This window comes from Caenorhabditis elegans, chromosome IV, assembly GCF_000002985.6.
Source record: "Caenorhabditis elegans chromosome IV".
Classification (NCBI taxonomy): Eukaryota; Metazoa; Nematoda; class Chromadorea; order Rhabditida; family Rhabditidae; genus Caenorhabditis; species Caenorhabditis elegans.
Window position 1 is genome coordinate 10,196,618 of NC_003282.8, and position 22,751 is coordinate 10,219,368.

The 22,751-nt window shown below is 36.0% G+C and overlaps 5 protein-coding genes and 1 pseudogene across 10 annotated transcripts; 3 read left to right on the plus strand and 3 right to left on the minus strand.

Annotated features, from left to right (window-relative positions):
• Nucleotides 1-1,199: 1,199 nt before the first annotated feature.
• On the plus strand, nt 1,200-6,376 carry gon-4 (GON-4-like protein; the record flags this gene model as incomplete). 2 transcript variants are annotated; one of them, NM_069463.7, is made up of 14 exons in its annotated part: nt 1,200-1,285; nt 1,330-1,594; nt 1,639-1,749; nt 1,797-2,145; nt 2,199-2,449; nt 2,703-3,386; nt 3,432-3,791; nt 4,095-5,003; nt 5,057-5,122; nt 5,174-5,341; nt 5,385-5,540; nt 5,592-5,861; nt 5,911-6,078; nt 6,130-6,376. In NM_069463.7, 14 exons carry the CDS (start codon nt 1,203-1,205, stop codon nt 6,304-6,306), a joined length of 4,017 nt encoding a protein of 1,338 aa, NP_501864.2. In that variant the 3' UTR covers nt 6,307-6,376. The 2 variants fall into 2 exon arrangements, with proteins under 2 accessions (NP_501864.2, NP_001122786.1); NM_001129314.4 differs by having other exon boundaries at nt 1,203-1,285; nt 5,911-6,082; nt 6,130-6,374.
• A 735-nt stretch (nt 6,377-7,111) lies between these two features.
• Nucleotides 7,112-7,347, plus strand: K04D7.7 (annotated as a pseudogene). The gene has a single exon. A coding segment is annotated over exon 1 (236 nt).
• Nucleotides 7,348-7,555: 208 nt separating this feature from the next.
• K04D7.6 (Serpentine receptor class gamma) lies at nt 7,556-9,665 on the minus strand. The gene is made up of 7 exons (NM_001028098.5): nt 9,253-9,665; nt 8,761-8,956; nt 8,591-8,710; nt 8,287-8,434; nt 8,063-8,225; nt 7,915-8,008; nt 7,556-7,866 (listed from the first exon to the last, which is right to left on the minus strand). Exons 1-7 carry the CDS (start codon nt 9,356-9,358, stop codon nt 7,611-7,613), a joined length of 1,083 nt encoding a protein of 360 aa, NP_001023269.2. The 5' UTR covers nt 9,359-9,665; the 3' UTR covers nt 7,556-7,610.
• Nucleotides 9,572-18,294, minus strand: abt-1 (ABC transporter domain-containing protein; the record flags this gene model as incomplete). Of its 2 annotated transcripts, NM_001306925.2 has the most annotated exons (28): nt 9,572-9,712; nt 10,266-10,686; nt 10,871-11,046; nt 11,095-11,484; nt 11,528-11,643; nt 11,698-11,806; nt 11,859-12,039; nt 12,087-12,232; nt 12,403-12,511; nt 12,562-12,673; nt 12,722-12,850; nt 12,895-13,029; nt 13,076-13,234; nt 13,277-13,347; nt 13,491-13,589; nt 13,633-13,809; nt 13,853-13,969; nt 14,016-14,249; nt 14,519-15,227; nt 15,276-15,396; nt 15,444-15,560; nt 15,604-15,693; nt 16,397-16,586; nt 16,634-16,715; nt 16,764-16,908; nt 17,589-17,675; nt 18,097-18,189; nt 18,232-18,294. In NM_001306925.2, 28 exons carry the CDS (start codon nt 18,292-18,294, stop codon nt 9,614-9,616), a joined length of 4,677 nt encoding a protein of 1,558 aa, NP_001293854.1. The 2 variants fall into 2 exon arrangements, with proteins under 2 accessions (NP_001293854.1, NP_001293855.1); NM_001306926.3 differs by lacking the exons at nt 18,097-18,189; nt 18,232-18,294 and having other exon boundaries at nt 9,614-9,712; nt 17,589-17,594.
• A 74-nt stretch (nt 18,295-18,368) lies between these two features.
• On the minus strand, nt 18,369-22,691 carry qns-1 (the record flags this gene model as incomplete). Of its 3 annotated transcripts, NM_001268543.4 has the most annotated exons (12): nt 18,369-18,661; nt 18,708-19,187; nt 19,236-19,311; nt 19,444-19,541; nt 20,895-20,965; nt 21,015-21,129; nt 21,179-21,267; nt 21,312-21,480; nt 21,528-21,872; nt 21,918-22,053; nt 22,105-22,339; nt 22,595-22,691. In NM_001268543.4, 12 exons carry the CDS (start codon nt 22,686-22,688, stop codon nt 18,458-18,460), a joined length of 2,112 nt encoding a protein of 703 aa, NP_001255472.1. The 3 variants fall into 3 exon arrangements, with proteins under 3 accessions (NP_001255472.1, NP_001255473.1, NP_001255474.1); NM_001268544.3 differs by lacking the exon at nt 22,595-22,691 and having other exon boundaries at nt 18,458-18,661; nt 22,105-22,220; NM_001268545.3 differs by lacking the exons at nt 20,895-20,965; nt 21,015-21,129; nt 21,179-21,267; ... (3 more) ...; nt 22,105-22,339; nt 22,595-22,691 and having other exon boundaries at nt 18,458-18,661; nt 19,444-19,523.
• col-124 (Nematode cuticle collagen N-terminal domain-containing protein) lies at nt 19,834-21,000 on the plus strand. The gene is made up of 2 exons (NM_069466.6): nt 19,834-19,942; nt 19,993-21,000. The coding sequence occupies exons 1-2, from the start codon at nt 19,861-19,863 to the stop codon at nt 20,784-20,786; spliced, it is 876 nt and encodes a 291-aa protein (NP_501867.1). The 5' UTR covers nt 19,834-19,860; the 3' UTR covers nt 20,787-21,000.
• Nucleotides 22,692-22,751: the final 60 nt, after the last annotated feature.

The window sequence follows — 22,751 nt, forward strand, 5'->3', positions numbered from 1 at the left end:
AAATTTATAGAGAAATAAGAAACCGTTCGAATAATACCATTCCCAATATAGTTAAATATTCTAGTTTATAGAAATTTCAAATATCGTAAACAGTATAAATATTTATTTTAACTTTTTTATTGGTTTTGAAAATAGTAAAGATGAGTAGAACAAAAAAATGTTTCCGTTTTGAAAAATGCCAATGTAAAAGTGGAGCTTATCAAGTTAAAAAAAAGCAGCATGTTCATAATTTTTGCTTGCACTAATACATTTTTGAAACGTTATGTTTGAAGTCTTTCTAGGGAAGCGCTTATAATTCAAAAATTCGAAAAAAAAAACAATTTTATAAGAAGTATTCAATTTCTATCCCGGGAACCTGGGGCAAATTACATGAATCTGTTAATCCAAAACAGACGGGAGTTTTGAGAATGTTGGTGAAAAGTGACAATTACTTTTTCTTTTGAAAATGCAAATTCGTGTGAAAAATGGGAACGGCTTTCTGTCGTATCGGTGATCCGGAGGCAGATGGTCGATGACTAATTGTTCAAATTTGCGGAAAAGAAACGAAGAAGACGAGTGAATGAAAAACTGTGGGAATCGGGAAAACTTAAACCTGCGAGAAACTGGGTACTTACGATATCCGTTTCATTTTGAACCCAGAATTAATAAATACCACCATTTGAAGAAAGAAGACCAGGGACCACATTTTTATAATGTTGAAAGCGCATACATAAACTTCTAACTTTTTGAAACATTTACAGGTTGTACAGTTTAAGAAAATGTTTTCTCAAATCTCATATTATTAAATGCGTGCCAATAAATTTGGTTATTCCTTTATTTTTATATTTAAGAGAATACTGTAGTCTTACTGTAGTTCCATGGCACAAATAATTCAACAGGAGGTGGCCGTGGCCGTGAATGCAACCTCGCTCCGACGAGAATAATTCGGCAAAGAAGAGACGGAGAATATGTTTTTTGAATTAATTGTTTCTGTTTTCATTCTGATTTTCATTTTTATAGAAGTAAAAATCGTTAAATTCAAATGTAAATCCAGTTTTCTTGTTCGATGAAATTTTTAAAAGAACATTTATATTATTTTAAGTGCAATTTAAATGCTAAACTTCCAGATAATTGCAAAAATAAGCTGAATGTCTATATTTTCTATTGAAAAAACGTTTAAATCAATTTTATTTCATCAGAAATTAATATTTTATTTCTACAGAATGGAAGACACCGCAGAAGAAAACAATGAATCAATAGATGATCAGCCATCAACTTCAACTGCAACTGATCCCAATCAAACACGGTTAATTTTGTTTAAAAAAAAAACGAATCAACTTATAATTTTAGAGAAACTGAAAAAGAAAAAGGAGACGATGAAATGTTCCGTTTACTTCAAGCAACTGATGAAATATTGGAGAACAAGGCAAAATCGATGAATTTGTCGTCTCTAAACGTTCGATCTATTCTTCACCATCTTATTAAATATCCTTCTACAATTGACGTTCTTCTTGGAATTCGAGAAAACGATGATCTTCCAAGCGTCAGAAATATGCGATCAAGAAAAAAACCCGATGACTCAGGTGCTTCATCTACAGTCAATACTCCTAAAAAGGTAAGAATTTATAATTTTTCTGAAGAAAACTGAAAAGTTTCCAGTTCGGCGCTCTCCGCATTGAAGATAGAGGTCCGAAAAGTTTTCTTGATTTGGAATACGAAGAAGATGATGAATACGATGACGACTACATTGAAGAAAATGACACGTCGACGGTGAGTAGCTCACTTTAATTGCTGAAAATAAAGTTTGTTGTATTTAGAGAAATAAATTAAATGCTGGAAGTGAAGAAGATGAAGAAAATGATGACGAGGAGGAAATAGAAGACGAAGGAGAAGATGAGGACGATGAGGAGCAGGATGAGTTGGAAGAAGATGGAGAACATGAAATCACTGGATCGGAAGCATGCACAAGTGGTCAAAACGATACAATGCATGCTTTGTTGTTTGACGAAACATCAGAAGACGTTCAGAACGAAGAGGATTATGTTTTAAATATGACTCTGAATGATACACGTGCTGAATCTGTTGCTCCAATTCCAACTCTTGACAATGTAGATGATGATGGATTTTATCGAGATTTCGTTACAGGAATTAATCGAACAGAAAAAGGTAAGATATTCAAGTGAGAACAAATAAATCACTGCCAAATTAACGAATTCCAGATAATGATAATCTGGAAGTTCTCGATACTGAAGATGATCCAGATGATGAAGATTATAATGTATGTGCTGATGATGGCCTCAACGTAGAAGATTGGGATGAAACGCGGCAAGATAAAACAACACAAATTCCACGACACGAGTTAAAAGCACTAATGATTGATACTTTATTGGCTGAAAAAGAAATTCCTTTGAACGCATTTCCAGAAGAAGCAATAAACGGAGAAGAACATAGGAAAAGTCAGAAAGTGAAGGCAAGTTTATTAGTTTTCGAATATTAATGCAACTAAACCAGGTATTTCTACAAAATGAGCCAGTATGGCATGTTCTCACAAAGTTTTTTATTAAATTATGTTTCTATATTTTCAGCACAAATTTTAATAAAAGTATTGTGAGAACATGCCACACTGGCTGATTGTGGGGAATTGCCGCGTAATCATGAACTACACAGAAAATTATTAAAAATTGTTGCGGAACACACATATTCAAATAATTTAAAATATTCAGGATGCTGAAGTGTACGAACGCATAAATACTTCAATATCATCTTCATCGGAATCATGTTCTCTCCTCAAAGACTCTCTTGCCACATTTCGTCCTCAAGAACTTCAGCAACTGAACATGCAACTGGAACAGCACGTTCAACTTCTCACTCAATTAGTTGTTACATGTCATCACGATGTAAACTTGTCTCATGTTAGAAATAGTTCTCAGCTAATGATGAACGAACTTGATGATATTCGACAACAGAAAATTTATCCCACTGTATTTGATGTACGCAATCTGGATGCTGCCATAGAATCGTGTCATGATATAAATGCTTTTGATGCAGTCGATGAAAGTTTTCTTAAGTATGCTGAAAATACAGAAGGATACGGTGGAATTGCATTAAGGCCGGAAGCTGCCGTCGTCTTGTCCAGAAGCAACGCTATTCGATATCCAGCTCTACTGCCTTCAAGACAACCTTTTTTTATTGAAACTCCTATTCCATTTTTGAGTGAAGAAGATCTGATGTTAGCTGTCGCTTTATTACAATTTGCTCATCTTCCCAGGCGCGGGGAAAAAGAAATGATAGATAGGTACACTGCTATTCAACAACATTGTCTACCGGCTAGAAGTTCGTACAAAATTCGAACACATTTAAAGTCAATGCGAAGGTCGGACAAGAACCCAATTCATCAAATAATGCAGGTTATTTTTTTCCATCTTCAGATTAAAAAAAACATTTATTTTCAGGCTGCGGAAAAAGGAGTGTGCAAACTTGTATTGCCATTGAAATCTTGGCAGGAATCAGATACTCCGATCTGTCAATGGCCTCCAGCTTCGCAGCCAGGATGGTATCGTCGGTTTCAGGAAACATTTAATGTCACAGAAGAACGAAAAATCCTTCGTAAGCATGTTTCCACGATGGTGTTGACTCCTGTAAAAAATAAAGATAGGCAAGATCAAGAAGCTTCGGAAGCGACTTTTGAATCTGGAGAAGAAGGAGAAGACGATGAGTTCGTGAACATGGGCACAGCGCCTGATGGACGGAAGATAATAATGGGAAGAGAACATATAGAAGATCTTGTACATCAATTGATTAAACAGAACGAGGTGAAGAGTTGATTACTGTGTATTCTCTATTAGTATTGCACCTCATTCAACGTTATCTCAGTTGGTTTCAGCTAACTTTTAGGCTTATAAAAAATTGTCAAATTGCTCATTTGTTTTTCTTTCATTTACTCGAATTTCAGGCTTTAAATGCAGAATCAATCGAAACGTTTGAAAAATCGAATGTTTTGCGGTATAACATTTTTATGTCATTTAATTAACTCGAGCCAAAATTGAAATGCGAGGTGCGATACTAATAGAGGAAATACATGTTACTTACGAAAACTTATTTGATTTTTATTGAAGATATCCCCATCAAAAAGACGAAAAAATCCCACCCCGATGAAGCTCAGTACGATGATTCAACTTGAAGAAGCTGAAAAGCGGATCGCTGATAGTCAAAAGAATAGTTGTGGCGGTCAAACAATATCCGCATTATCAAATGTTTCGGGTGATTCCAATGTAGATAATAACGGAACACACGAGAAAGAATTGATGCCTTCAACGTCATCAATTGATAGTTTGGAGTCCATAAACAATCAGGAAACTTCAAAATTTCCAAGACCTCTACCAATGTCTGATCAACCAACATTGAACACTTCGTGTCACATTACTACCACAACGTGTTCCGTGAGTTATGAAGACGTCGACGTTGGCACACTCAAAAAATCATATGTTGAAATAACAGCAAGTAAATATGAAACGAATTCGAACTCGTGTTTCTCGTATCCGATTCCTCCAACACCAGGACGTCGATCTCCTGATGACTTCGACGATTATTTCATGGACTTGGAGTCGAATAGTCTTATGTGGCCTCAAACACCGTATGCTGTTACCGATGAAAATCCACAGACACCACGAGGGTTCTCTGCTTCTGAATCTTCTGAACCAATCGATTTTTCATCGCTGGGAAAAGCTACATCACTGGATACTGAGGAGATCGTTTTCCAATCAACATCATGCCAGAGACCAATGGGATACTGTTCTGATTTTGGAGAATTTTCAAACTCTTCATCATTACCTGAAGAAATACCTGTACCTTCTCATCAAAGAACTCCACAAGAATCAGCAATTGAAGATGATTCGTCTATGCCAGGTCTCGATATGGTACCATTGTATGAGGAAGACGTTGAGGAATGTATTATTGAAGATATTGAAGAAGAAGAGGCTCCAATTAAACAAGGTCTTGTCAATTCTAGACCACCATTAAGATTTGTATGTTCAAAAAACTTTTATAAAATTTATTTAAATTCAATTAAATATTTCAGAAAAAAGAAGTGAAGGCTGGAATTACGAATTTAGCCCCTTCCAGAAAGAGGACCAGAATTGAAAGAGTTAGTTTTAAATTAACTATTCCTTTTGTATGCAATTTTATTCAATTTTAGGAAGCGATGGGATCTGTTGGACTGGATGATGAGCAACTTCATGACAAGCAGAAAGAAAATATCATGAGAAAAGTAATTGAAGACGTAAATCAAAGACTTTTCATGCACACTGATACATATCAGCGTTTCAAAGAAGCAATTACTGATGAAAACTTGACTGATTTTGAGGTTTTTCAAAAATTCATTTCATTATTTGTATATTTAATTGCAGAAAGTCACACGAACAATTATTATCCTGGCTAATCATCCCGAACTTCTGAATCTCGTTCTTCTCAATGCTCCACCAGAAGCTGTCATTTCAGACTTACAATGTGATCATAATTATCAATCATATAAAGTAGCGATTGAAATGATTATGGACATTGAAGTACGTAGCATATTCTGTCTAAAATATTTCATTATTTAATTTAACTTTTAGCGTTATATTACTGCTGCGAAACTGAAGGAACCATCATTGAAAGGACTTTTTCGATATATTCAAAGCTTTTTAGAGGATAAACCAAATATGACCGACGAGCAAGCAACCAAACGATTTTATGAATTATTTGGTCAAGACCGCCCATTGTGGAAGAAATTGGAGTCAAGATTCTGGTGTCTTCCGTACAAAGCTAGACCACGCCTTGAAAATTACGAATACATTGACTTGACTGGACTAGAGACAATGTCGAAACGAGAGAAGCGTGACTGGGTAAAAACTTGATCTTCTTTTTTAAAAATTTAAATCAGGAATATTTCAGAATAGCATTCCTCCGCGATTTGAGACGGTGGATGATATCGATCAAGTAATGGGAAGTGTTTATCGGGCGTCAAAGAATGAACCACCTTCAAATTTAGTTGTAAAATGTGGAGAATTTTGCATTCGAAATGACGACGAAACCTATACCCAATTGGAAATTACTGAACGAGTTAGTCTATCATGAAACTTTCAGATAAACGATACATTATACATTTTCCAGCTTTGGACCAGAAAAGATGACATATCTCTTTTGACCAGCTATAATGAAGCTCTCAAAACCATACCCAACTTTACCGTATCTCAAATGCCATCCTTGATATCCGACCTGTCATTCGGAGAAAAATCAATTATCGCACGATTACAATATCTTCTTACCGAACTTAAATCTCTTGATTAACTTTGAATAACTTAATATCTTTTGTGTCATTTAATTTTGAAACTTTGAAGAAAATGTACATTTTATTTTCAAATAATGTCATATATTATTTATAATCGAGGAAATACGGTAATCGTCTACTTTCAGAGAATTCTGACTTATACGTATATATACTAACGATCTTCATTGCTGAAATCTGCCCAAAATTCGCCTTATTAAAGGTGCACAGATTTATTCTTATTGTTGGGTCTCAGCGCGCAAAAAAATATGGTAGTTGAATTTTACAATAAAATGACAAGAAGTGGATGCTGATTGTAGATCAACGGATGGCGTTCCGACTTTTTTTTAACGAAAAATTGTTGAAAAATAAGAAAATTGCCAAGGATGAGATGCCGACAATGAATAGTATTCTCTCTAAACTTATCAAAAAATTGTTTATTTAAAAAAGGGCGAATAGAGCCGTAATCAAGTAAAAATAGACATAGGAATCAAATACATGTATTAATACAATCAAATAGAATTCATAGACTTATAGATCCGTGAACTTATGAATCATCTTCGACAAAAAATAATTTCTTTCGGAACGAGTGAATTATAGCCGAAAATCCATTGAAAATTAATTTTAAAAACTTATCACAATGAAATTTGAACAAAAAAAAATGGTCGAAAAATACATATAGAAACTAGTTGAAAAAAGTTTGTCACCAAAGATATGCCCACCCAGAGCGAAATACCACTTTGTCGACAAGATGTCACTTCGGATACTTTGTCACCAAAGATATGTACCGTACCACCCTAAAAGTTTGTCATCTCGGAGTGAAGGCCTCCGTGAGATGTACGCGTGTTCAACAATGATTCTAATATCTCGAGACCCAAATCAAATCCATATAAACCAAGATATTCAGATGATGATTGGCCGTTTAAAACTGGCAATCAGGTAAAACTGAAGAAATTCAGATATTGGTTTGACGAGAAACATGAACGAAATATGAGAGCTGAGAAGCCACCAGTGCCAAAACCTGTAATTGAATTTACAGGGGATGGTTCAAAACAGGGGAAAACCTCCCACAGAAAACGTTAAAAATTGGGGTTTAGCAGAACGTATTTTAGGCCCCCTCAAGAGGCGTATCAGCAACAAAGTTCAAGTGTAAATTTTCTATACACTGTCAATATTCCATGAAAACATCTATCGCCTATTTTTTCCAGCTTCTTCAGCGTGAAAATTTTGACTTTGATCATGACTTTGATTAAAATTGATCATGATTTTGTTATTTTAGAGACTGTTAACAATGTGTTCATTTTTATAATCAACATGTTTTCAAAGATTAAGAGTTATTTACAGGTTGAATATGAACAACAAGTGCTCCCATTCCATAGTTCAAATTCCCATATGTTGGAACAGGCGCTGCTACAAATTCTTGATGTTCTGGATCAATTCGATTTGGAATTGGTATTGATGATTCAGGAATCGAACTTTGAGAAACAATTGGAATTGGCCTGTTTGATGATGATGATGATGTTGGCTCAGTGACGATTATGGTGGCTTCAGCTGTGGTTGTTGTTTTTGAAATGCTCCATTCTCTGAACACGAATTTTTAGACATTTGTAGCTTCAAACCAAGTTACTAACTTCAAATCCGGCATTAATGCTCCAAAAGCAATCAAAATGAATACTGGAGTAGCTTCAAAACAGTTGTAGCGATAGGTCGTCATTACGATGTAGGCTGAAAAAAATCAGTTCCTTTTCTGTTAAACAGCTATCACTTGTTAATACTCACGAATGGGGAATTGCTGTGAAATACCAACAACCATAAATAACAAATCCATAATTGTTATTACAGTATTGAAAAGTACTGGAGGTGATGAAACAATTACAAAAATGAATAAACGGCAACGAATTGCAAGCTTCTCGCGGGTGTATTTTGTGCAAGAAACAAGAATCTAAGAATTTGAAAATATGATAATGACTAATTAATAAAGTTTCGTTTACAATGAAACTCACTCCAATTAAAATCACAACATTTGACACTGACATTGCAACATAGAAGATGACATAAATGTAGAATGGAAATGAAAAAAGAAGTTGATTAAAATTGACATTGAGCACAGAAACGAAAAGAGAAACCGCAATTGATGGGATGTAGTAGAACCTGGGAATTTGATATATTATTAAAATATGCTTGGGCTTTCACGCCAAAACTCCGGTTTTCCGAACTTGAAAAATGGCATGAAGCAGGCGACAGCAGGTGCTGAAACCGCACCTACCTACCATGGAAGTCCTAATTGAAAATCTTTTTCTCACTTACAATGTCCATGAACTCTTTAGATCCTTTTCTCTCAGAAATACATACAAAAGTACTGATGAAGTAAACTGCAGATATAGTGTGTAATGAAATGATGTTTCAACGCTGCTCGCCACAAAAAGCCTTAAAATTTTTCAAAAAAACTAGAAATTATGTGCCACTAACTGACTTACCATGAAAACTGCGGGTACTGTACCAACAAAAGTATCGCAGTTTTAATCAATCTTACAGAAAGATTCACAAATATCTGAGATACTGTAACCGTCATCATTGATTTTGTGACGCTAGATTCACTTTTGATAAGGACAATTAACCAGAACATGGTCAGAATCGTAGTTCCCAGTAGTAGGATCAGGTCGATGATGGTGGCTTGAACGTGCGAAATGATTTATCCCAATTATTTTATTTATATTACATACAATTATTAAGTTGTGTTATTGCTGGTATGCCTCGCAGCGTAGAACAAGTTTTTGGAAGTTTTTTAAGAGTAGAAAATTTTTCAGTATTTAAGTTTAATATCATTATCAAGCATTTCTAGAAACTATGTTTTGCACACCGTTATATACAATTTCTTAAAATTATGATAACTAAACTGTCTTCATTGTTCAGAAAAAAACTTTTGATGCAACTTTCAGCTTTCAATTCAAAAACACACGTTTTCTTACCTCCTTCAAACATATAAATTCTTGGTTGATTTGAATACAAATCAGTGTATTGTGAGATCGGAGCCATCTCATATGCAACGTCATTCCAATTGAATCCCTGTGACATGGCGATGCCACGTCACAGACTGGCGAGCAGTATAAAAGTGAGTTTTTATAAAATTAAGAAAAGTTGGAAAAGAGAGCTCTTGAAGTGAAAGAGCTTGTGAAGGGGATTCATGTTGATTGTTCATAGAAATTCAATTTTCAGCTGCTTGTTGTAATTACAGGCGGTACTGACAGCTGATTCCCTTGTTAAGAGTCATGAGGCTTAAGTTTTGAAAATAGAAAAATCAATTTATCAAGAAGAAATCAAGTAGAAAGTTCATTTTCCGAAAGCAGACGCAAGAAATTCATCACAATTGCCAGAACGTAGGGAATAACGTTTAATCTGTGGGCTGAGCATACGAAGAAGTTCAAGAATCTGAAATTTATTTCAGTGGTTCAGAAAACATCTGCCTTCAAGATCAACAAAGTTTGACATTGATGTTGTAGCTGATTGATTAAATGTTTATGAATAAGAAATTACTAGATTTGTGACGTGCTTTCTGAGCAAGCAAATCTTGTCAAAAAATGATCGAACAATAGGATTTCCGCTCCAAGGTCTAGATTTGGTCTCTCATTGCCAAACTTGTAGCTCTCATCTCCTGCCGGAAAATATATCGAAAATTGGCTTTAAAGTCTGACTAAAGGGTAACTAATTTTTGCCCTTTATGAATAATTTATAGTTTTATTAAATACTTTCGTTCAGTTTTCAGGAATCTGACGATCCGGTGTCAGATTTCTCCGTGTTACGATGGGTTAAAGAGATGTTTTCAACGAAATTCATGATTTTTCCTTGTTGCTACATCTGACCACCGTTTTTTTTCAAAATTAGTAAAATCTGGAACGTGAAATGAAAACGCGAATTCGAAAAACCGGGAGTTTGCTTTGTCAGCCGTACTTCTTAGACTAATTTAAAATAAAGAAACAATTACCTTCTCAATTGTTTCCACTCCGTCTTTGTACATGGCCAATGTAATATTTCTTGAAGTGGATGGCAGTTTGACTGATTCTTCCATTTCTTTTTGAAGCATATGAAGCAACACTTTCGGATCCGATGCAGTTTTCGGAACAACTTCCAGCACAGTACACTTTGCTTTGATTGATGTTGGTAAAAGATTTCTTACAAACTGGCCTTTGTACATGTGAGCACAACATGTAGCAGTGTGCTCTGCAAATCCACTGTGATGAGAAGTATATATGATACCGAGTCCGTTTTTACGAAGACGTGCACAAAAAGACCAGACAGTCATCATTTTCGAATGAGGAAGAAACATTTCAAGTTGGTCAATGATTACGATATTGGGCTTGATAACTAGTTTGGCCAGGAGCATCAGAATTCGACGATCTATGCAGCTGAAATATAGTGAAATTGAAAAAATGTGTTAAATACTCAAAAGTTAATATGATAGATTGAGTGACTTCGAAGTTCCTTGTGACCCCTTTTGAAAATTGGATTTTCTAATTCGAGAAATCCTAAGCTTTTCGAAGCGAAGATATTTAGGTTTCTCCGGGTTTGCTAGCTCATATGTAAACTTACGGCAATAACTTGATTTGCGTATTCGCATGCTCTTTCAAATCAAATGCATCAAGAAGATAACTGATGTGATCATCAGTAATCTCAAATCCATTACAATATGCAGCATTTTCAAGAAGTTCAAATGGAGTGTAGATCGTTGAAATGTTTTCGACAATTGGAACAAACGCAATGTGTTCCTGAAAAAATGCTCAAAATGACTATGAATGGTTTACTCTAAAACATGCATTTTTATTGATCTTGGCAATTGTTGTCAGTAATGCACTCTTCAACTTCGTCTGATCTCCCATAAGAAATGTTGCTGAATTATCCACCGGAACCTCTTGTTTATCATTCCATGACGTCATCGTAGCCATTTTCTCAACCAAATTCTCTTCATAGTTCGTGATATAACTCATATCATCAATGCTCATTGAGCTTCCAGCAATGTAATCGGAAGTTGGTTTCTGAACTGGTTCAGTTCCCGCAGCTGGTCTATTTGGTATGTTTCCAGATGCACCCTTGTCCTGAGCATCTTCCATTGTTCCTAAGGGATTTGTTACAAAAATGTAACTGTTCTTTATACGGGCACCAGGCTTCAGAGTTGTTCCTCTTTCAAAACTTGAATACAGGACAGTCTGAATTATTGAATGTTTTCAAATTTTTAATTAAAAGTCATACGGAAGACTTGAACCAGTATTGTTGAATATAGGAAAAGCCTGGTTGGAAGATGACAAGCACAAAAATGACTATAATCCAGAATTGGGCACCACAAAACAGAATCAGTGAAGTAATTGCTGGAATAAAATATTTGAATATAATTTTTATAAATTTCCGAATCTAGAACTCACTTCCACTATTTTTCTCAAGAGACTCTCCAGCATTCAAGAATGCTGCAAGAACTTGAAGAGAAGATGGCGGATTAAGCATACATGACCAGCTTACAAATTGTATCAATGACTAAAAAATGAATACACTTTTATAATTGCAACCAAAAAGTTTAAAAAAAAACCTGAAGTGAGACTTGATTTTCTGCTGAAAAGGACGCAACAAGGTTCGGAAAAGTGACTGACAAAGAAGAGATTGCCAAAATAATTGGAATGACTGATTTAGTGTTTTGAATGTTGAACACCAGAAAGTATATCAATGGAAGAGTTGAGGCATAAGACAAGAACCATGCACTCAAGAATCGGCTAAAATAAAAATAAAAAACGTTTGGATTTAAACACCAACCGCCTACAGATAGCAGGAAGTTGTGTTTGTGGCAAAGAATCCCATGGAGAGAACGGCAAATCCTAAGATTATTGCAATGACTAGAAATACAACGAGTTGAAAAACGTATATAAATCCAAAGTAAACATAACGCGGCCATGGAAGTATCATACTCTGAAAAATCATAGAAAACCTTTTGTATTATAAAAAATCAAGATTGTTCCAAATGAATTATTTTGCACATAGTAAAGTAATTCGACGTCTTTTGAAAACTAATCGAAACAAATGGCAATGAATTGTTGTAATAAATTTAGATAAAGATAACTTTTCAACATTCATAATACCTGCGGACCCATATTGGTTGACACCAATCTCAATGGAAGAACTACTGAAAATGTGTAGACAAACATCTGGAACACAGCTGTTATGTACATCAATGAATAAGATTCCGTTCTGAAATAATTTGTTTCTTCTATAAAATTAGTAATAACTAATTGTATTACAATATCATAGCTGCTTTACTTGAACTGATGTCATTAAAAACTGTTGAGAATCCAGAGATTTCTGTTGCAGTACGAACATTTTCACTTTCCAGGAATAGTTTGATTTGGGGATCTGAATTTAAAAAATCTGGGTTTTTCAATAAAAAATGTTATATAATACGTTTTCCAGTAATCTTCGAAATCATCTGAGAAACCGCAAAGTTTTGAACAATCATTGTAAAAAGTGCATCGCCACGACTGACTGTGATGAGCTCCTTGTCTGCTTTTGCAGTATCTTTCCAGTAGAGAACTAAAATTATCAAAAATAATAAGTGATATAATTGTTAACATCACCAGCTTGATTATTCTCCAATTGAAGCACCCGACTTTTTTTTTCAAATGTAACACCTTCGATAACCTCTTTTTCACATTCATCACAGTAAATTGTAATTGGGGACTCATAAGATGTCAATGAGATTTCTCGAGTTTCTGTAATGAAATTGAGTTAATTTTCTGACACTTTGATTGGACTCACGATGGCTATCAGATTCTACGGAATGATAGGACAACAGAATGATTACTGTCAAAATTAAAAACAATCCAACAACTGCTGCAGTTTCAATTAAAAATCTCCCATCTTTGAAGATATGGATCATATTTTTGAAAAAGTAGGTCTTTTTGTTCAATGGTTGTTCTGTAAACTGAAATAATATGAGAGTAAGCATGATCGTCTTACGTTTTGTATAATGATCTCTTAATTGGTCGAATGTAGACAGTGGGTCAAGTTGTTGATGTTCATAACATGCACTGAAAAGTAAATTGATAATCTGTATGTTCACTTACTTTACTTCAATCAATAGTTTTGGAATCATTTTTATAAGGTAGAATAACTAATCCCGTCGCGTGTGTTTTTTTGATTTTTAGATTAAACCCAAATATTTGAAACTCACTTTGCATAAATATCATGAATATTTGGTTTACCCAATTCATAAAACTCAATTCGGAACTTTTCATGAACAGCATCCAGCTCTCGAAGAATCAATGGTATACTATAAAAACAATAAAATATCCAGTAAAAGTTTTATAAATTACCTTCTTCTATAAAGAATCGGTAATGTGACTCTAATTTTGCCATTCGGAGTTTCAAAGAATCTCGCATCATTTTTCATTTGATTATCACCCAAAGTCAATGTTTTCATCATTCCTTTTATTTGCTCATCAGTGAATCTATTGTTAGGCCAAATACGAATTTCAAAAACGCTGTTTATACTGAAACTTGCATTTTATAGTTGATTCAAAAGAAATAACTGACGAATGTTTGAAAGCCTCACAGGATCCATTCAGAACAACGTAACCTTCACTCATGAGTACAACTTTATCTGAAATGGCTTCGGTTTCTTCAGGATCGTAGGATGAAACTATTATTGATCTGAATAATAATTTTGTGACGGAATAATTTATGACCTTAAAAATACCGTTTTTCTTTTCTCTTCTCAATAAATCTGAAAACCATAAACTTCCATTCGGGAAGGCATTCCATTGTTGGAAAGTCAATCAAAACCAAATCAGGTTGACCAACAAAAACAGCTGCAATTCGTAGACGTTCTTTTTGTGTGGTTGATAAAAGATCCAGCGATCGATTTTTAACTTTTATAAGATCAAGTTCTTCAAGCATTTCGTCTATATGTGAGGTGGAAGCGGATACTCCTCTGGAATTTATAAGTTTACACTGTACTGTTTTGCAAAGTGAAAACTACCGTACTTTCTAGCCCCCTATTACTCTATTTTGAAGATTAATGTCTAACTTATAGTCGCTGAAATAAATAAACAAGCTACTCAGGTTGAGAAATGGGGTGGAATACAGTTTGAGAGAAGCGGTAACAGATTTTTGCAACTGCTTCCAAACTTTCAAGTATGCCAAAACAGCCGAACATATTTTTCGAGAAAGATAGGTTAGAAACATCTACATAATACTTACCTCATCTTACTAATAAGTCGCAGGTACTGAATAACATTGAGGTAATTCACATTTGGAACATCCGTAGTCTTTGAAATCATCAGAGGTCTCTGTGATTGTTCCATCATAACTTCTCCATATTCTGGTTTCATTTGACCGGCAATGATCGACAGAATCTCTCCACTGCCACATCCATGATGTCCATAAAGTGTTACAACTTCTCCCAGATGAACCGTTAAACTTACTTGTTTGACTCGCCAATGATTCTCGATTCTCTTGCAGATTCCATACAATACCACTAATGGAACTCCTTTCACAATGGGAGTTGGAGGAATATACTTGGACCCTGTACTGGTTTTGGCAGGTAATATTTCATCATGAGCCTTTTTGACAGTGATTTCACTTCTTCCAGGTTTTAGAAGAATAATCTGCTTTACAAAAAATGTGTCAAGTTGAGGACTTCTTGCTTCAGGCATCCAGTAGTCTTTCTCCAGGGGAAAATAAAAAGCAAGAGGTTCCATTGTGAACAAACAGAAGTATGTATCAAAATAGATAGATACAGTGATCAGTAGAACACAATTTCCAGTCATACACAAAGTACATACTGCATCGATCCATGGACCATCAAACTCTGATTTTCCAAAGTGTCGAACACATAATTGGAAAAACCCAATCCCATGATAAACAGTTCCAAATCCGAATTCTCCTGCAACCATTGAAAGGAAACCAACTGAAAAATGCAAAATATATTTGAAAAAATTTCCCAATTTTTACATACCTATCTTTGCAAAAAGTGGAGATCCAGGAAAAGTCGTTGCAAGAAATATTGCAAATGATATGATACAAGCAGCATAGCAAACAACAAATTGTAAATATGTTGAACAGAAAACTGCCGGAACCTGAACTTATGACTATTGTTAATGATTCACTCACATATTCTACAAACCACCAAGACATTAACAATGAACACAATCAAACTTATAATCAGTGCAATTCCATACCAAAACACAAACTTTGCAATAAAATAGTGAAATCTTCGGGCATGAAGAGATAGAAACATGTTCTAAAAAATGAAGAATATTTTTGAATATTTAAAGTTGCCATACATAGTAACCACTGCTTCTGTCGTTATTCCACAAATCAATGAGACGAGAGCATATGGGAAGAAGTAGAATCCATAGAAGAAACAAATCGCTCTGAAACAATAAGTTACCGTATTTCTTCTATTAATATGGCTGCAATACTATTTTTCGATGGCCTTCCCGCTTGCAATACTAATAGGGAGTGCAAGACTATTAGGGAGTGCAATACTAATTTTCAGAACATTTTTCTGACTTTGAGCTTACTAGTTTTTTTCTGAAAAAGCTCGAATCTTATGTAAAAATTCAGAAAATTTGATTTTAATTGGAACATATAAGTTCAAAAACTTCAATCTCGTAGAAATGTTGTGAAAAACTGTTGCAAAATAGGCAAATTTTTTCGTTGAAATCCTGAAGTTAACAAGACGGGCCTGCAATAAAAAAGAGTAAACGCAAGGCTATTAGAGAGTGCAAGACTAATAGGGAGTGCCATACTAATTTTCGGAAGGTCTCCGAGGGGCAATACTAATAGGGAGTGCAAGTCTAATAGGGAGGCCATATTAATAGAAGATATACGGTAAGCTTATTTCATTAAGCTTTCAAAACGATAATATGATCATATAAGGATTTGTACTGTCAAAGTTGAAAAACTAGATATAGTACAAATATCAACAAACAAAATATCTTGTAACATATATGTATAATACAAGGAAGACATCATTAATTAGATCAGTTACAAAATTGGAACTTTACAAATGAAAAAATGTTCTCCCAAAATAGGGCCGATCCTCGTAACCTAGTTTAAGGAAATCCGAATTACCTGTCTTTTCAAAAACATTGGGTCATTCCCTGAGTGTTTGACATAAACATTGCTCAACTGCCAGTGAGGTGAACGCTTGTTGAATCCTCTTGACTTCACTAACCAATATAAGAATCGATTTACAACAACTTGTGCTTCCACTGCGTTTCCCCAAGTTTTCTTACGATGAACGTCACATTGAATACAATGTCTGAAAGCATTACTAAAAATAATTTGAAAGCCTAGAATTGTGCAAACTTGTCGAAAACTCCTTGTTCACTTATAATTTTATATTCGATCTTTTTTCCAGTTTCAATAAGTGTTTTGAAGAGAACAAGAACTGAAAATGCATTATTTAGCTCTGTAGGAGATTAAGTTTAAAACAAACAGTCAACTTCTCCATCCTCCAATTTATTCTTCGCCTTCTCTAACTTTTTCGTGAATTCTAGATGTGGATAGTCTAAGTGCGTTAAATGTATTGCATCGATAACTGTAGAGAAACGATAATCCACAACTGTTTCAGGAATACAAACCTGAAAAAAGTTTACCTTTAAACTTCCGCAGAACCTTGAAGGTGTCCTCGGATTTTTCATGTATTACTAGAGGCACATAAAATAGAATATTAAAACGGGTAAATCCGTTAAATGGGTGGAGTCTATGTAGAGATTTCTCATACATTTTTCTGTAACAATTTTTAACTCCATAAGTAAGAGCTGGCATATATGCCTGTTTTACAGTACTCCCAACGTCCACCTTCCGGATTTTCATTTTTATCGATTTTCATCAATTCCATCTACCATCGAAGCCATGCAGGTACACCTGCCTCAGTGCTTACCACATGCCTAGCTGCCCACGTACCAACCTTATGCCTACACACAGACTTACTTTATGCGCCTACCTCACATCTGTTTTATGTCTACGAGCCTACTACATGCCTACCTTCCTATACGACTACCTACGTCATATAGGTAGGCACTATGCAGTAAAATCTGCTTGCTTACGTACCTATCTCATGGGTGTTGTATGCCGAAGAGCCTACTACATGAATGTCTACCTATCTCATGCCTGCCTGTCAGCCCTACGGATGCCTACGTGCCTACCACATTTCTGCCTGCCTAATTGTAAGTGCCTGTATAATCCGGTTTGCCACACCTGATACGTGGAATACTTCCAACTTTTCGCCGTTTCCAACCTTAAAATCCATGTCACTTACAATCATTTTCACAAACTTCTGTTTGCTCAAGCGGAAATTGTCAAATAAATGGAATTTTGATGCATCCCCTGACTGATCCCGCGTCGGCTGAAAATCAGATTTACGGTCAAGATTCGCCTACTCAGACAAACGCTTAGTAGCTCAATTAGATTTCAACCATATTAAACGAGATTTCAACCATATTTGTTTAGAAAATCCATATTGGATTATATTTGCTCCATATTTTATTATAAAATCCATATTGGATTAGATTTGTCCATGTTAGATTAGATTTGTTCCGTATTAGATTAGACATCCATATTTAATTAGATTTGTTACATATTGGATTAGATTTCAACCATTTTCATTAGATTTGTTCCATATTGGATTAGATTTCAACCATATTTGATTGGAAAATCCATATTGGATTAGAATAGGAAGCGTATTAATTATGTCCCCATTATATTTGGTTTAATTCTAATTAAGCTACTAAGCGTTTGTCTGAGTAGCTAGAGATCTGAAATTGTACCGAATTGTGCCACCAAACATTGTAGAAGGCGAGTGAGAGGACAATGAAGATTAAAATGAAGAAAGGATGGTTCGAACGGAAATAATTTAGATCCTGAAGTGTTCGTATTATTAATCCCGTTTTCCATGTCACTACCTTTTGCCAAATATTACGAATTGATCTTCTCGCTGAACTAAAGCTGCTCAACACTGAGCTCATCTTTTCCGGAAATAAATAATTTTACCAAAACATAGAAGACTAGTATATACTGTTGAGGATGTGGATAAGAAATTACAAGAACACGTCTTTATTTTTAATACATATTTTAAATATTCAATCTAATCTTCTAAATTTAAAATACTTCAGAATCAATGCATATCATTTAAGTAGAGTTTTTCTTCAATTCAACAACTTTTTCGCGAATTCTTTCAAATTGATAACTGAAATCTGGATAGAGGAATGGTCTATGGTCGTTTCGATGATCGTCCGGACTGTAATTTTCAGCATGAATAGCAGGAGTTGAGACAGTTGCTTTATGACGATTGACACGGTACCGCCAAAAGAATTTATTGACTTTTTCTTCAATCTGAAATTTGATAATAATTTGTAATGTTAGACGGTTTTCCACTAACCTCGTCAATTGAGTATTTATCTCCCCAGAGCTGGAGCAACTTCAAAAACATTCCATACGGTCCCATTCCTCCAGGTTTACGAAGTCTTCCAATCACAGACAATTCATCATAAGTCAAACCAATTTCAGCTTCATCTGTCTGGGCAACTTTTCCATCAACCAACGGCTTCAGTTCAGCGGTCGGCGTCGAATCAATCACACATCGAAGCGCAGCCATTCCATACTTTTCGTACGCGATCTCCAGAAATTGTCGCAGATCTCGTTTGCTCACGGAGCCAATCGGGTTGATATCAGCTGATGAGCAATCATATTTTGTCAGATATCCAACCAAACTTTCATCAACATTGGCTGTTCCCAAAACAAGAAGACCACCAGGACGTTTATGTGAGACCAAAGCCAGTTGAGCGAAAAGATAGGAAAGTACCATTCTGATACGAGCTTGGATATTTTGAAGTGCCATAGTTTCTCGATTATCCGGACTCTGAAACAAATTTTAGTAATTAAAACTGAATTTAGATATTTAAATTACTTGGAAAGACGGCATGAATCCATACGCAACATTGAACACTTTCAGAATGGATGTGACGATTGTATCAATGAAAATTCTGAAATTCACGTAAGTTTTTCGATTTGGCATATTTAACACAATTCCAGAAAAATGCACTGAATAAGATATATATATATATTCAATTTCTCCAATGTTCTTCACTTATAAAATAAAATAAACTATCACCTACCCACAGTGGCTACTATTCACATTTTTTGCCAATCCTTCCGCACACTGTCTCGTTTCATCCGACGAATGTTCACTAGCCATGTAACACGTGAATAACACCTGTAATACAACATAACTAATGAATTACTTCAGTAGTCAAGTTTAATTAAAACTTGGTTCTGATTTTTTCGTTCAAAACACTATTATCATTTCCTTTTCCTTGAAAAAAATCACCCCCTATCCTTTCACTTTCTATTACAGCGTCCGCGCGAACTTTTTTTTACAGGATGCCTTGGAAAGTGTGTACCGAAACTGTGATGATGTTACCTAACCAAAAGCCAGACCGAAAAAGTAACGGAAAGTGAAAGCCGTCAAAGTTTGTATATAAGGAAAGCCTCGGACATGAAAATTCACCATTCGACGGTCTTCTCTTCTCGTCATGGACATTGATTCGCGCATCAAAGCCTACCGCTTCGTCGGATATGCTGCCTTGACTTTCTCCACCATTGCAGTGTTGTCTGGTAAGTTCATCATTTTGGAACTGACAGAACGTATATATTCAATATTTCAGTATGTATCACTCTTCCAATGATGTATAACTACATCCATCACACTCGCAAGGTCATGCACAGTGACATCGTTGAGTGCAAGTCTGAGGCTCAACGTCTTTTCTCTCAAGTCAACCGTATCCCAGATCTTATGATGGCACACAACCGTACTGCTCGTCAAGCTGGAGAAGGAAACGGACAATGCGAGGGATGCTGCCTTCCGGGAGCACAAGGACCACCAGGAACCCCAGGAAGCGCTGGACGCCCAGGAAAGCCAGGAGCTCCTGGACTCAACGGAAATCCAGGACGCCCACCAAAGGAGCCATGTGAGCCACTCACTCCACCACCATGCAAGCCATGCCCAGAAGGACCACCAGGACCAGCCGGACCACCAGGACCAGACGGAAACAAGGGACCACTTGGACCACCAGGACCACCAGGACCAGAAGGACCAAACGGAGAGCCAGGAAACAAGGGGCCAGCCGGACCACCAGGACCAGGAGGAAAGCCAGGACCAGCTGGACCACCAGGAGAAAACGGAAACAACGGTGAGCCACAGCCAGGAGCACCAGGAGAGCCAGGACAACCAGGACAGCCAGGGCAACGCGGACCAGCTGGAGAGCCAGGAAAGGATGGATCCCCGGGAGGACAAGGAGAGAAGGGAGCCAGTGGAGAGCCAGGACAGCCAGGAAGAGATGGCCAACCAGGACATCCAGGACAACCAGGAAAGGATGGACGTCCAGGAGAAAAGGGAGTGTGTCCAAAGTATTGCGCTCTCGATGGAGGAGTCTTCTTCGAGGATGGACATCGTCGTTAAATATAGTGCTACACTCGACCAAGCAATTTTCAAATTTAGGACATTTTGAGTGCTCAATAAATACATTTCGCACCAACTTATTTTTCTTCGTTTTTTGTTAAAACATACCTGATTACATAATTCAGCGGGATCCTCTCCAACTTTTTTACCTCCCAAGTAGTATGCTGGATCATCTCCTCCTATAATTAATCACAAATAGTTTAAATTAAAGAATTATAATATAAATACCATCAGTTTCTCGTCTCCTTTTAATTGCTCCGCACACTTTCTCGCACATTAACCTAACCATCGCAGCTACTGCTGATGAATCTTGACCGCCGGAGAGGGGAATAAAATATCCAGCCTGAAATGCATTATTTGATAATTTAACTGCTCTATGTAGTTCAACAAACCATTCCACTTCTTCGCAAGTAAGTCCATAAATAGGCTGGAGGCCCATGACATAGTTCGGCAATTGGTGATAACTGAAGATCTTCCACGTCTGAGAGAAATCTACTTTGTACTTCATTTCTTCATTCAACTTACTATGAATCGGTGCGGTGCTCTTTTCATTGTATTTGATTCCACCAGTCATTTTGCCATCGAATCTGATTGGAACTACAGTAACCTGATCGGAGGCGTTTCCTCGATCACTTGACTTCATATGTCGGAAACATTGGTTGTCTGATAAATCGACTACGGCACTGACCACAGACTAAAAAATCTGAGTTTCAATGAGATTCAAACGTTAATAGCACAAACCGTATCCTCAATATCGAATTGATGAATTTGAGCAAGTAAGTCCCCATTCTGTGCAACAGACGATGCACCATCATAGTAAACGCGATCTCCATCACAACCTCGTTGGTTTGCATACAGATAAACTCCTCCTACTTTCGCAGAAGATCCAAGAATGAGTTGATTGATGCGATAGTTCGACTTTCCCAAAATATGATGACTTCCTGATCCATTGCACATAATATCAACACCTTGTTCGGCGAGTCGAACATTGGTTGACCGAGCTGACCATAGTTCCTCGCAAATTTCGAATCCAATACGAACGTTATCAGATGATTCAAGAATTCCGTCTCCGAATGGAACAGTTTCCTGAATTATTTGTTTTAAATACGTTTTCTAATGATTAACTCCTACTTGGTCGAAATGAATATCTGAGTTCAACGGCATTTGATAATGTTTGAATGTTTCAGTCCATTTTACAAACCATCTTGACTCTCTGTATACATTATCATCTGCTAATCCCATTTTGGCCCGAATAAACAAAAGTTTTCTGAAATAAGGGAATCAAATTACAACACTTTTTTTTTAGTAATTCACATACCCATTTCTCAAAGCAGCCGCACAATTGTACAACAATCCACGGAATCGAGTTGGAAGTCCAGTCACAACGAGCAAGTTGGGCCATTTTTTGCTTTTCTCAACAAGCTTGCTTAACATTTCCCATGAGTGACGTTCGGTGTCAAGTTCGAAAAAGTGATCAGCACATCCGTATCCTGGGATTTCAAGTTCTGGTCCCAGACGGATTCTGGCTCCAAGTGCTGCTGCCTCCTCACATGCTGAAATATGTTTCAAAAAAATTTGCTTCGTTTCAGTCCTTAAAGTACAATAAATTGATAGAATTTTATTTCAAAGGTAAATAGTCTGATTTTAAATGCTTTATGACTTACTTGACAGGTTTTTACTTTGTGTTATTTTTTATGAACGTTCTGTTCGAACTGAAGTAAAAAAAACCTGTGAGTTTTCACAATTTAAAACATGAATTCAGTTTTTTGTGATACATAAACGTTTTCTCTCCAATTATAAAAGGTTACTTTTGACAATTCTTTCATAATTTCCTTTAAAATCCAACGCCCAATTGTTGACTGTACATGTGGCAACGCGACAACGCCGATCCCACTGATTCATAATCTGAATAAATTTATATAAATTGATATTTTTTTTATATTGAATATATTGATATTGAATTGT

Excerpts from the sequence above, each read along its gene's own strand:
- K04D7.6 (NM_001028098.5), bottom strand. The coding sequence starts at position 9,358 with ATGTCACAGGGATTCAATTGGAATGACGTTGCATATGAGATGGCTCCG. Across the intron at positions 8,957-9,252 it reads AATTTATATGTTTGAAGGAG|CCACCATCATCGACCTGATC; the intron begins GTAAGAAAACGT and ends CGCACGTTCAAG. Across the intron at positions 8,435-8,590 it reads CTAAAGAGTTCATGGACATT|GTTCTACTACATCCCATCAA; the intron begins GTAAGTGAGAAA and ends TCAAATTCCCAG.
- col-124 (NM_069466.6), top strand. The coding sequence starts at position 19,861 with ATGGACATTGATTCGCGCATCAAAGCCTACCGCTTCGTCGGATATGCT. Across the intron at positions 19,943-19,992 it reads CACCATTGCAGTGTTGTCTG|TATGTATCACTCTTCCAATG; the intron begins GTAAGTTCATCA and ends TCAATATTTCAG.